General features: G+C 40.1%; 1 protein-coding gene across 3 annotated transcripts in view; it reads left to right on the forward strand.

Moving 5' to 3' along the window:
- ADAM23 (ADAM metallopeptidase domain 23) overlaps positions 1-14,040 on the forward strand; it is a 167,284-nt gene that overhangs the window by 73,719 nt on the left and 79,525 nt on the right. For all 3 annotated transcript variants that reach the window (XM_032354551.1, XM_032354550.1, XM_032354549.1), the window contains exon 4: positions 13,452-13,515. In XM_032354551.1, coding sequence (XP_032210442.1) covers positions 13,452-13,515 — 64 coding nt within the window. The remainder of the gene's footprint in view (positions 1-13,451; positions 13,516-14,040) is intronic.

Here is a 14,040-nt window from a genome sequence, read left to right on the forward strand (position 1 = left end):
ATGTTAGTATGACTTTGAGTTTTTTTTAGTTACAATTAAGTAATGATTTTGTAATTATTATCTGGTTTTTAGCATACCACTTAAATAGGTTGGTGTTAACACAGATATAGCTTCAGCTCCTTTTTTTTTTTAAATTAAATTAATTTATTTATTTTCAGAAAAACAATATTCATTATTTTTTCATCACACCCAGTGCTCCATGCAATCCATGCCCTCTATAATACCCACCACCTGGTACCCCAATTTCTCACCCCCCCGCCACTTCAAACCCCTCAGATTGTTTTTCAGAGTCCATAGTCTCTCATGGTTCACCTCCCCTTCCCATTTACCCCAACTCCCTTCTCTCTAACACCCCTTGTCCTCCATGTTATTTGTTATGCTCCACAAATAAGTGAAGCCATATGATGGTTGACTCTCTCTGCTTGACTTATTTCACTCAGCATAATGTCTTCCAGTTCCGTCCATGTTGCTACAAAAGTTGGGTATTCATCCTTTCTGATGGAGGCATAATACTCCATAGTGTATATGGACCACATCTTCCTTATCCATTCGTCTGTTGAAGGGCATCTTGGTTCTTTCCATAGTTTGGTGACCGTGGCCATTGCTGCTATAAACATTGGGGTACAGATGGCCCTTCTTTTCACTACATCTGTATCTTTGGGGTAAATACCCAGGAGTGCAGTTGCAGGGTCATGGGGAAGTTCTATTTTTAATTTCTTGAGGAATCTCCACATTGTTCTCCAAAGAGGCTGCACCAACTTGCATTCCCACCAACAGTGTAAGAGGGTTCCCCTTTCTCCACATCCTCTCCAACACATGTTGTTAACTGTTTGGTTAATTTTGGCCATTCTAACTGGTGTAAGGTGATATCTCACTGTGGTTTTAATTTGAATCTCCCTGAGGGCTACTGATGATGAACATTTTTTCATGTGTCTGATAGCCAGCTATTTGTATGTCTTGATTGGAGAAGTGTCTGTTCATATCTTCTGCCCATGTTTTGATATGTTTGCCTGTTTCGTGTGTGTTGAGTTTGAGGAGTTCATTATAGATCCTGGATTATCAACCTTTTGTCTGTACTGTCATTTGCAAATATCTTCTCCCATTCCGTGGGTTGCCTCTTTGTTTTCTTGACTGTTTCCTTTGCTGTGCAGAAGCTTTTGATTTTGATGAATTCCCAAAAGTTTATTTTCGCTTTTGTTTCCTTTGCCTTTGGAGACATGTCTTGAAAGAAGTTGCTGTGGCTGATATGGAAGAGATTACTGCCTATGTTCACCTCTAGGATTCTGATGGATTCCTGTCTCACGTTGAGGTCTTTTATCCATTTTGAATTTATCTTTGTGTATGGTGTAAGAGAATGGTCGAGTTTCATTCTTTTACTTATAATAGCTTCAGCTTCTTAAATATTAGCTCTTAGATTAGTAATGAATAAAAAAAAACTTTCCCATAGAAACTAATCTAATCTGTAGAGAAGTTTACATCTTGGAAATTGAGGTGTTTGTTCTTTTTTGGCTGAGGTCCATAGGAACATGTAGAATTAACAAGAAAACTGTAAAGAGGTTTTTTACAGTACATATGGAATATGGGTGGAACTTTTCTTCTAGCACCATTCTTGAAAATGTTGGCCAAAGTCATCCCAGTATGTGGCAGCTGATTATTTCACAAAGTGTGTACCACATAGATGAGACACGTGCGTTAATGACCCCCAACTCCCAGTTTAGCACAGGTATATTTTTAGGGTAGAAGATGATGGTAGTCATACTCACATCACTACTTTAAATTCGGAAGAGTCCTTAGGGATCCTATAACGCAACATTCTTGTTTTTTTGTAAGAAAACTCACCCAGTATTGTTCCACAATATTAGGAACTTCTCCAGGGTCTCAGAGACAGTCAGTGTCAGAGTCAGGCTAGGAACTGGATCTCTGGATTCCCGTTTACTCACTCGTTCATTCATTGACGTTAATTCAGTCTACAATACATACATCTGGGTGCTTGTTTAGTTCAGGCATTCTTTCATAACTCAGGGTAGAACCCTGAGCAAAGTGAAAAAGGCCAAGTTAGCACTACAGTGACTTACACTGAATCTGAAAGTCTACACCAGTTGGGTGGAATCCCCTTTCCACAGAAGCTACAAATAGTTTTTCTAGTAAATTCTATACTCCTCAGAGGCCCATTATCTCGCTATTATGTCAAAATAGCATATAGTTTGGAAGTATGAAAAATTCTCTGGCCAGAGCCATTAGGTGGACCTTAGGAACTCATGATTTTTTTTTTTTTAAACAATCAAAGGTCCAGAGGGTCAGTTTTCAATGCCATGAAGTATGGGATGAATTTGAAGATTGTTTTTTTAAGAGGTAATATTAAAAATGGGTGCTATTTTGTATACTAGTCATTTTGTACTTGAAGAAACCCTTAAAAAGTTCTTGTTTTCCTCCTCTTGTTGCCATTCTGTGTTCTTTTTTTTTTTTTTTTTAAAGATTTTATTTATGTATTTGACAGAGAGAGAGATCACAAGTAGGCAGAAGCAGGCAGAGAGAGAGGGAGGAAGCAGGCTCCCTGCTGAGCAGAGAGCCCAATGTGGGGCTTGGTTCTGGGATCACGACCCGAGTTGAAGGCAAATGCTTAACCCACTGAGCCACTCAGGCGCACCTGTTCTGTGTTCTTTTCTGCCATCTTGGTTTGATATTACTGCAGAAGTATGTTTCTAGGTGCTACGTTGTGATAGTTTCTTTAAAGCATGTACTATTTAGGAAAGGCTATGGTTATGATCTCTAAACATCCCCTTTATATTATGTATGAAGGATCCACTATTGCATAGAATGTTGTTTCCAGCTTAGTACAGAGAAATCTAGGATGACAGTTTCAAATACCTTTCCTTTATAGGGAGGGCCCTGCAGCCCTGTTGTCAGTCTGTTCCGTGGGACCTGCTCTGCGGCTTGGGGCTCGGTCTGGCCAGCAGACACCATCCAGCCTCAGGATAGAGCAGCACCAGCGAGACAAAGGGTTAGACTCCTCCTAGACAGAGCAGGAAGAGGAAGAAAGCGTAGGAAAAATAACTGTGGCTCTTCTACAAAAATCTTATTGTCCTTGAACTATTTCTTTATTTGTAATTCTTTTAATTTTTATTTTTAAAATGTTTTTCAGTGTTCCAGAATTCATTGTTTATGCACCACACCCAGTACTCCATGCAATACGCGCCCTCCTTAATACCCACCACCAGACTCACCCAACCCCCCACCCCCCACCCCTCCAAAACCCTCAGATTGTCTCTCAGAGTCCACAGTCTCTCATGGTTTGTCTCCCCCTCCAATTTCCCCCAACTCCCTTCTCCTCTCCATCTCCTAATATCCTCGGTGTTATTTCTTGAACTATTAAAAGAACATAAAATTGCGAGTTCGCACTAGCATTTGGATAGGACAAATAGCTACAATTTACAGTAAAACCATTTAAAGAAATGGAAACATTTAGGTACAAATTACATAGTCTTTGTGAAACCTTTAGTTGTCCCACGCCTGTGTTATTTGTTTCTCCCTCGTCTTCAGCTGTTAATTGAATGAGTGAAGGAAAGTTAAGGCTACAGGTTTTCATCTGTGGAAGGCCTTTTCTTAGCGTTTCTGCTGGGCTTTTGCTGTTCTCTCCTGCTGCTAACATTAATTACTTTGCAGATGGCTCTAATTGACCCAGTAAAAGAACCTTATCTGTATTCAGCCCTTCCCAGGCCCTACAGTCTTTGCAGCTTCTGAGGACACAGAATGTACCGCCTGCTTTCCGTTTGGACAGAAAACCGAGTTTGGCCTCCGAAGTGCTGCGTTCCCGATTCTAGCGCGCCCTCCTTCCCCAGGTCACAGCTCCTTGCTGAACCCGGTGTCCTTCCTGGGCCCAAACCTCTTCCATGATGGATGCCCTAGCCCAGCTGGACTTTCAGCAGAATATGCCTCCCTGTCTGCTGGCCTGGTCCCTCTGTCTGTACGACCTGCTCTTTACCGCCTGTTTCCCTGACCCTATTGGGTAACAAAGGGGCCTTGGCCTTGCTTTCTTATTGAAAAGTTCCTGATCATCAGTGTTGAAATGAATTTCCTCCTTGGGGGTGGGAGTGGGGGCCGCTTGATGCTTTGTTACTCATCCCAGGCGACCTGTGGCTTTGTCTTATTTTAGGTATGAGATGATAAACACCTCCAGGGTAAGGACTGGGTTTTTTTTTTTTTTTTCCCCCTTGTGTCCTCACACAGTTGGTCTAGCATGAATAACCCCCAGTTGTTCACAGAACAGTGGGAGCACTGAGTTGGGGGACAGAGGCAGACAGCCTGGCTGATATTCCCCACATGGTGGCTGGTGGCCTTGCCAGTTGCTGTGATTCCTTTCCTGTCCCGAGCCTAAAATGAGTCCTTCATTAAATTCTTCCTAAAGGCACTGTGTTCCTCTTCTTTTAAAAAAAAAATATAGCTTGTATTGTGGCTTCTTATATTAAAAGGTAATATATATTCAAGGTTAAAAACCCAGGAATTCATGGGTGAGCCAAAGAAAGAAAATAAAAACCGTTCAAAGTTCCCCAGAAAACAATAGCTCACTGTTCTATTTGAGTGTCTATCTTTGCAGACTTTTTGCTTTCTGTAAATGAAACATATTTTTAAAAAGTTACCAAACATAATAATACTCATTTATTTGCTTTTTTCTCTGAACAATGTTGTAAACATCTTTCTAATTGTCTCTAAAACCACATATTAAAAAACCAGCTCATACCTACATCATCTTCAGGGAATCCCTGCGCATGCGTGCGTGCGTGTGTGTGTGTGTGTGTGTGTGTGTGTGTGTGTCTGTTTCTGTGTGTGTGTGCTCTTATTTAGTTATTTCCTCAGGAAACCTTTAACTAAGTAGCACTTAGGAGATTATGAAAACTTATGGATTTAAATGGTGAGTGTGTTTTTAGGACTTTGATAGCTGTTGCCAAATTGTCCCCAGCAAGATACACTAATAACACATTCCCAACAGTAATGCGTAGAGTGCTCGTTTTTCTAACTCTTGCCAGCTCTGGCTGTTATTATTCATTTTTACTTTCTAAACTGATGGGAAAAATTGGTCTCTTATGGTCGTTTTAATTTACAGGTCTTTTATTACTAGTGCAATTGTATATAATTGAGAACCATTAGTATTTCTTGTTTTCTTTTTCTGTGAACTGCATTTTGCACATTCTGTTTTGTTAATTGCCTGCCCACATCCTTTGCCCATTTTCTATTGAGTTGTTTATCTGTTTTTACGTGGTTTTAATTTTGGCTTCTTATGTAAAGGATGGCAATCCTTTGTTTTTCATGTTTTACATATGTTTTTTCTTAAGTTTTTCTTGAAATTTTGTGGTATTTTTTAACTCATGGAAGTTTAAAAATTTTTTTATAGTCCTATCTGTTGTTCTTTATAATTTCTGGTCTTAATATCATGCTTAAAAAGGCCTTTCGTTCCTAACATTCAACTGTATTTTTGTAACTTTCTTTTAAAAAATATAAATTTTTAATGTATATATTTTTACTTTGGTGTAAGATATGATTAGGGATTTAACATTCCCAAAAATGTTAAGTCACTTGTCCTGTGCATATTTATTCTTTATTCTTTTTTTTTTTTAACCAACTTAAAATGCCATTATTTTTATATAAATGTGAATTCCTTTTCTCCCATTCGGGCCATCTGTATCATCAGGTCAGTGCTCTGTATCTTGGTTATTATAATTGTAATATAAATAAAATAATAATATCCTATTGTAACTCCCTTTTTAAGAAAAATTTTGGGTAGTCATAAGCATTTGTTCTTTAAGATGAACTTTGGAATAATTTTGTCAAGTTACAAAAATTTACTGGATCTTGCATAAAATTAACATTAAAGTTATTGAGTATATGTACATCTATGCATATATACATGTATGTCTATATATCTACAGGCATAACACATATATGAAATTCATTTCTCTTTTCATCATTATTGGTAGAATCTTCTCCCCTAGACTACTTCTAGTTGATTTTTGCTGGTGCACATAAAACTGGATATTTTATTTTTGCATTCTAATCTTGTGACCAGCTACCTTATTTAATGCCTATTATTTCTGGTAGATTTTCTGTTAGTTTCTTTTTTATTCTTTTGACCATTTCATGCATACTTGGAAAGAATGGAACACTGTGTAAACGGATGTGCAGTTTTTCTGATAAACTGAAAAATGGAAGAAGCGGGGAGTTCTTATCTTACGACATGGCAGGAGTTGGACGCTTTCTGTCCTGGACAAGGTTACAGGAAGGCAAGGCGGATCACAGGTCCATACCCATTCTGCACGATTTCACTGCGTGTGATGCCATGTTTAGTAGCTGTAAAAAGAAGTGTGGGGCATGTTGGAAGAGAACTTGCATTAGCAATATTCAGCACACTATAGTATTCATCATTAGCTTAAATTATGCATCAAAGCATTTCAGTTACGTGTAATCGTGTTCAAGAGGTATGAAAAGGTGTGCCGTTTTTATTTGGATTCAGTTTTCCCGGTGTTTAAAAAAAATTTTTTTTTTTTTTAATGATATATGGGGGTAAAACCATGTATGTGAGAATACTTGGGACTCTATTATGGAGGCATCTCAGAATCACTGGTCTATACTTGCAGAAATATTGGCAGCCACACCTCGGAACGTGTTAGCCCCTTCATATGGTCTGACTTCAAAGCCAAGGAGGAAAAATTAATTTTTATCTAATTAAAAATATCTGTCGATGCCATCTCCTTAGAAGGGAACTCTTAATTGGCTACTCTCATTGGTCGATCAAGCCAGCTTGGGTGGTGGTCATCAGCGTTTACATCTCAAGTTCATTCCTCCTTTCTCTCCTGGCTTCTCCTTTGTCTGCTAACTTTGCAGTCCTGCCCGTGCTGTTCCCTGTTATATTAGGTAAGTATTATGGTGCACGGGCCCATCACCTAAGAGATGCAAGAGCGCCTCCACATTAAAATTTTGGCCGCAACCTTTTATGTGACTTAGAAACTCATTAAATTCCTGTTGTGACCCTCAAAGAGGTTTACACCCCTACATCCTGCTTCTGCTAGGACTTTTCTCCACCTGCAGCTCCCCTCCTATGAAATATGCCCACATTCCCAGCCCTCGCCTGGCAGGCTGTCTTTGTTTGACTTAACACAAAGCTTCTATTCAATCTGTAATTACTTTTACCCACTTAACATATCATTTCTACTCTTTTAAATTCCAACCTCTTCATGCGTCTAATCTTTCAGCACAGCTTAAAAGTCTTATTGTATTGTTTACATTCAAAGGATTATATATTTTCTAGCTGAAACACTTTCGGTATAAAAATTATTTTAGGTGGGATGATTAATTTTTTCCTAAACCCTGAGAAAAGTGGCTATTTAAAAACCATTTGACTTTTAAGCCTATTGTTTTCAAAAAAGGAAAGCAACATAAGGACAGAGGATAATTACAAGGTTACAAACTTAACGCTTGTATGAATGTACTGAGTTTAAATTCTGTGTCTCTCTTCATTACAAGTTATAGTAATTATTTGATGAATTAAAAACATGTATGTATATACAAGGAGAAAAGAGAAGCTTCTAGTGTAAAGAGGGAACAGGCAGGGTGCTTCATTGTACAATGCTGTTGTGCTTGAAGCCCCATGAATCAGGTGCTCATCTCCATAGTGACCAGCGTTGGTTATTAAATGAATGAATGAGACCGGGTGGAGAGGGCAGCAGGAGACTTCTCAGGTAGATCTGTCAGGGTGTCCCTGGGCATGATCAGCGCTCGCAACACTGAGAAGCTAAGCCTTGCCAAACAGATGATAATCAGATGAGTGAACATACATTACAGAACTAGACACTAGTGGCTGTCTTGTTTTTCTACACACAGTTTTTTACTCTTTGTTCATATAAATGTTGGCTTCTGTGCCAATCCCAGTCTTGAACACACATGGAAGTAACTTCTGGGTTTGCCTACTAAGGACTGAATTAAAATATTTGTGCTATCGCACTCTTAAGAATGAAGACCTCAGGTGTCAAGAAGCATGGCTGGTCGAGATCTGACAAGCCCAGGGTGCTGTGGTGAATGTGGATTTGTAGCTTCCTGACTTCACCTATCTCCGATTGCTGGCTCTCTCCTGATATTACGCACTCAGAGACGGAACCCAATGGCACTACCCAAGGTTGTCCTAAAATGTTGGCCATCTAAACATAATCACAGAGGCCAAAAGCAACTGGAGAAAGAGACATACTCACAGACTGCTTGCTTAGTAGCATCTCAGCTTTAGGATAATGTTCATTTCATAGACTAGCCTGACTTTCCATATAGAACTTGATGTACATACCTAAAATTTGACTTTGAGATAGGGTAACCATATGTCCCAGAACTTCTTGGTTTTACATCTGTTGTCCTGGCATAATTATTAACGAGCCAAAATGGCCAGATTTGGATGACAAATTATATGACCACTCAGTTGGTAAGCCTTGGTGCTTGCTACTATTGTTCTCAACTTTTCCTTAGATCTACTGATGCCCTGTTGGCCTCTAGGTCCTTTTAGAAGAGCTCATTCTTCTCCTAGTAACCCACACAATTTTTTAGTCAGGGGTATGAACTGTGAGGATTCAACAGATTTCAGTGTCTTTCAGTTTCAGGGAACATGGATTTCAGATGTGCACTTCTGGAGACTGTTAGTTTGACTTTTTTTATAAGGAAGTAAATGCCTTTGAACTCCTGTAGACCAGATAGTGTCCTTGTGGTCCAGCCTTTGTCTTTCCTAGCATTTCCCTCATAACCCAAGGCCCTGACCTTTATCTAATCAAAAAGTTTGGTTGATTTAGCCTTCAGCCTTTCATGACAGGGTTACCCAAAAGAAAGCATACCATTCTTTTTTTTTTTTTTTAAAGATTTTATTTATTTATTTGACAGACAGAGATCAGAAGTAGGCAGAGAGAGAGAGGAGGAAGCAGGCTCCCCGCAGAGCGGACAGCCCGATGCGGGGCTTGATCCCAGGACCCTGGGATCATGACCTGAGCCGAAGGCAGAGGCTTTAACCCACTGAGCCACCCAGGCGCCCCACCATCCTTTTTTTAAAGGAAGAGATTCAAATTATTTTCAAAACAAAACAAAAAACCAAACTCCTCCCCCCCCCCCCCAAAAAAAAAACAACTTAGGAGTCATCCACCCTTTTTGGTTAATAAGATTTTTAGTCATAAGGGATTCTTATTAAGTAACTTTTCCCAGTTACTAGGATGCTTGGCTTCTCCATAATGAGTCTAAGTGGAAGATACAAACCTTTGGGAGTTTTGACCACTTGGCTATTTGTGGGCTTATTTTCGTGAGACACATAAATTTCAAACTTGAGGACTCCAACAAATTATTTATGTATATACATATATATAAATATACATATATTTATTTATATAGGAAAAAATCTCCCCAAAGCATATTTCTCTCTTTGTTTGAATTTCCAATGCTTAGATCTTGTGGTGGCTTTTTTTGTATATCTGCTGATGATTCTGAAATTCTTTGAATATTAAATTTCTAAATTCTTCTCTGTGATAAAGCTTGGAGTTAGGGTAGTTGAAACCATGTCTCTGTAATGAAGATGAAATCTGAGATTTAACACTATAGAATTTTATCTCTTACCCACCTTATGGTCCAATACAAGTTGAGTGGTTTTCCTGAGAAGCTCTTCTTCAGATCATGATGTAGGAACCTAGGCTGCACCCATCTTGTAGCCATGCCATCTGGGGCACGGGGCTTCCAGAGTTGCCATGGAAGAGAGAGCTTGGATAATCATGCATGGAGTATAATGTCCACACTAGAAGGGTAGACATCACTTCCCACCATATCTTATGAGCCATAATTCAATCTCTTGGCCTTAACCTCACTGCTGGAGAAGCTTTGAAGCTTTGAAGCTTTGAAATGTCTTACCGTGCTAAGAAGGGGAAAGTGAAGTAGGATATGGTAGCTGCATAGCATCGTTTTTGGCACAGCTCCCTTCCTTGGTTTGATTCTCGGCGTCCTTGCCATGTTTTAATAGTCTTACATTCTCTTGCTCTTCGAGTTCAGGATCTTCAAGGTGTTTACCGTTGTTCTTCATATTTGAGTAAAATCACATTTAGTCTGACTCTAGAATTCATGTTCTTTTCACTGTACCTCAGTGGTACGGATTCACCGTCAAGTGCAGCGGATGGGGGGTTCAAGAGAATTTCCTGACTCCAGGTCTTCCTCTCTCTTCCACCTTGCTTTGAATTTCCATCCTACGGTTATTCCTTTACTTCCAAGAATCACCCCTTTCACCAGATAACTAGGACGAGAAGCATTGTAGTAGACCTGTAATAGCTTTTTGGTACTTAAATGATTGGAAAAAGGATGTTTATTTCAGAATTTAGGGTGTTCCAAAATTTTTTGTCAGTTTCTAGAGGTGGTCAGGCACCCGGTTGGCTGATCAAAAAAGCAACTTGATCATTTATGCTTGGGACCACAATTGCCAGATAGATCAGCATTTGCAACAAGAAGTTCTTCTGGGGCAACCAGTAGAAACAGAGGTGGGGGAAGGCCTTGAAGAGCATCTGCAAGCAGAGACTGCCGGACAACCCATCCTTGGGCATCCAGAGATGGAGATTACTGACTCCTTCCCCTCTGGGTGGGGCCAGAGACACACTACTTGCATAACTCTTCTTTCCACTGTTACTTGTCTGTCACTGAAAGATCTCATTTCATAATTCTTTAAGACTACTATAGTTAATTATGTTACATTTTGTTATTAATTCACTTTCAGGGAGATTACAAATAATACTTTAGGGTGCTTTAGAGTGAGATGACCAATCTCATACATGTGTGCTGATTTGGCTTAGTTTCAGTTTCAGAAAGTTGTGTCCTTCATCCCAGCACACAGTAGATGTTAGTAGATGTTTGCACACTTGGTGGGTGTTTATTAAGTGCTTGCTTTGCACTAGGGATTATGCCAGGTTTTGGGATGTTGTGGTGAGTGACAGCAACAGTGTTAAGGGAGGTGGTATTTTTTTTTTTTTTAAGATTTTATTTATTTGACAGACAGAGATCACAAGTAAGCAGACAGGCAGGCGGGGGGCGGGGGGCGGCGCGGGGAGCAGGTTCCCCACCAAGCAGAGAGCCCAATGCGAGGCTTGATCCCAGGACCCTGGGATCACGACCTGAGCTGAAGGCAGAGGCTCCAACCCACTGAGCCACCCAGGCGCCCGAGGTGGTGGTTTTTTATGGGAGGTGGAGGGTGGAATGGTCAGGTGAAGGAGCATGCAGTGTTATGTCCAGCTCAGTGTCTGTCACACATGACTGGAAAAGTCCCTGTTTTTCTTCTTTAAGACATCTTCAAATGCAGCATATGTTAGAAACAGTCATGTCCATGGTTGGCGGTTGGTGAAGGGAAGCCCTTTAAAAGGCATAAGTAGGATAATTAAAGTGACCTTTATCAGATTTGGCAATTAATGATTAGAAAGCTATTATATGCCCTTGTCATCACAAGCAAATAAATTTGTTTTCAATTCTTAGACGTACTCCAGTGATTGTGTGGTTGAGAATTTTGAAAATAATGAATTACCTGTAGAGAGAGGTAATTAGAAGGTAGTTAGTGAAACCTCTCTCTGCCTTGGTGTTGTGGAAGTGTTCCTCAGAGAAATATTACCATCAACAGCCCTGTTTATGTCTATTCACAGTGCTAGTTGCTGACTTAATTAACTAGGAGAAAAGAGACGTTTCTGTACCCTGTCAGGTATTTTCAAGTATATAGAGTTAAGAATTGTCGTTACTTGGAGTATTACTTAGATTTTTAAAATGAGTAGATGCACCACAATTTAGTTTCAGATGTAGAAACATCAGTAGACATATATTTGATGAGTAATTTCCATAGAATAAGTTGTCCAAGGTACCAGCATCTGCCTTACTTGTGTGTTGTAAAGCTTGACCTTCAGCTGGTGCAGGAGACCATGCCGGAGGTGCGCATGTGACTCTGCCTCTGCTGACTGGCCCCAAGCCGCCTCCAGCCTTCCTCACTGGAGCATGTTAGACCTGCATCAGATGCAGCTCTCAAAATGATGAGTTCTTCCATACTTCTGTTAAAGCAGTAGTGTCAAGATTTCCTAACAAGAAAACCTACACTTAGGCAGACGTGGAGAAACTAGAATGTCAGAGCAGGAAGGGACCCAAGGAGTCATCTTCTCCAGCCCTTCCTTTTGCAGAAGAGGAGGTGGAGGCCTAAATTTAGGGCACACATCTGGCTCATACATAGTAGAACCTACTTTTGTCCTCCTCTTACCATTAGGATGAAATGAGTTAACCTCATTCTAGTCCCTGCACAGTGCCTGCGACCTAGTAAATGTTCAACACATGGAACTTACCGTTTGTCATCACTATTTCTAGTGGCAGAGCCCAACAGCAACTCAGATGCCCCAGTAGTTGCCTGCTCTTTCCAAGGCTCATCGTTTGCATTCTTCACATTGTATAGGGAGAAATGTGTTTGGAGAAACTGAATTAAAATAAAAGCAGTGGCGCCTCATTCTCATTGCTGAGCACGGACTTAGTGCCGATTTCTGGGCTATGCCTGGCCTGTGCTTTCATGTCGCCTCCAATGTCCCATGAGATTCATGCTCTCTCTCGCCTTTGTTTGACTCAAGTAAAATCCGAGTTTGGTAACTGGCCTATGATCACAGCACTAAGGAGGGGCTGGGCTAGGCTTTCATTCCGACTTTGTCTGATTTCAAAGTCTTTATTGTTGGCTATTATTTTATTCCAGGGGTTGGCAAACTGTGGCCCCCAGGCCAAACCAAGCATACCTGGTTTTGCATAGTCCTCAAGCTAAGACTGTGTTTTACATTTTTAAATGGTTGAAAAAATCGAAGAAGAAAAAATGTCATGACACATGAAGATTAGGTGAAATTCAAATTTTAGTGTCCATAAATGAAGTCTTAACTGGAACAGGAACACAGTTTCCCTCGTTTGCTTGTATCACCTGTGTCTGTGTCTAGACTTGAGAAGTCGTGGCAGGGTCCATGTAGCCCAAAAAGCCTAAAATATTTACTGTCTGGCCTTTATGCTGTTCTTTTTTTCCTCAGTGATAGTTTTTGAGATTCCGTTACTTAGAGCATAACTGTGGGATTTTTATAGGGTCTGTCTGCTCCTTTCCCTGCCTGCCTTTTCTGTTGGTTCCATATTAATTAACCTATCAGTCAAATGATACATAATGTGTATAAACAGAGTTCACCCTTATAGTATCTATATTTTTGTCTTTTTCTCAGAGAGTCATAATTTGTTTAACAGGCATGATTTGTTATTGGAGAACGTGTAGGACTCTTGATGAGAACCCATTGGTGCTTGCCGTAGAAGGCCGCTCTGTGGTCTACACGCCCCGGGCAACATCTACTGAGCTGATTATTTTTAAAACCTCTAAGTGTCTCGGATGCTAAAATCACACTATTTTCTTTCCCCTGTAGTGGTTTGCTGTCTTCTGATTATGTGGAGATCCACTACGAAAATGGGAAGCCACAGCACTCCAAGGTACAGTTAAGAACATCTGGAAATCCTGTAGCATAAACATACTTGCTCGTAGAATTCTTCATTGCACACTGCTTTGTTTTGATGTCTCTCTCAATAAAATTAACTGTTCTCTTGTACTATGGTCCTATTTTAAATTTAAAATAACTTTAGGAGAAACTTATTAAAACTTATAAATGTTCAGGATCGCGTTAGAGAGTCTGTGTATTCAGGTCAATGAAGAAATGTTTATTGTTTTGGTTATACATACAGTATCTTCTGTAAATGAAAGGTATAAAGACTTTATAACTCCATAGCAATACCTTCAAGTAGGAGATCACCAGCTCATGGTCATAGAATCTGAATGATGAGACTAGAATGGCTGTTAAGTCTGAGAGACTTTGGTGTCCAAGGACAGGGGACAGGTGGGGGAAGGGAGATTCAGGAACATTGTTCTTAATCTTCACCAGAGTTCTGGGAGATGGATATTATGATTTGTGTTATGCAAAGGAAGGAAGACATTGAGGCAGAGAGAGAGGGCCAATAAAC

Source organism: Mustela erminea, chromosome 8, assembly GCF_009829155.1.
Source record: "Mustela erminea isolate mMusErm1 chromosome 8, mMusErm1.Pri, whole genome shotgun sequence".
Lineage (NCBI taxonomy): Eukaryota > Metazoa > Chordata > Mammalia > Carnivora > Mustelidae > Mustela > Mustela erminea.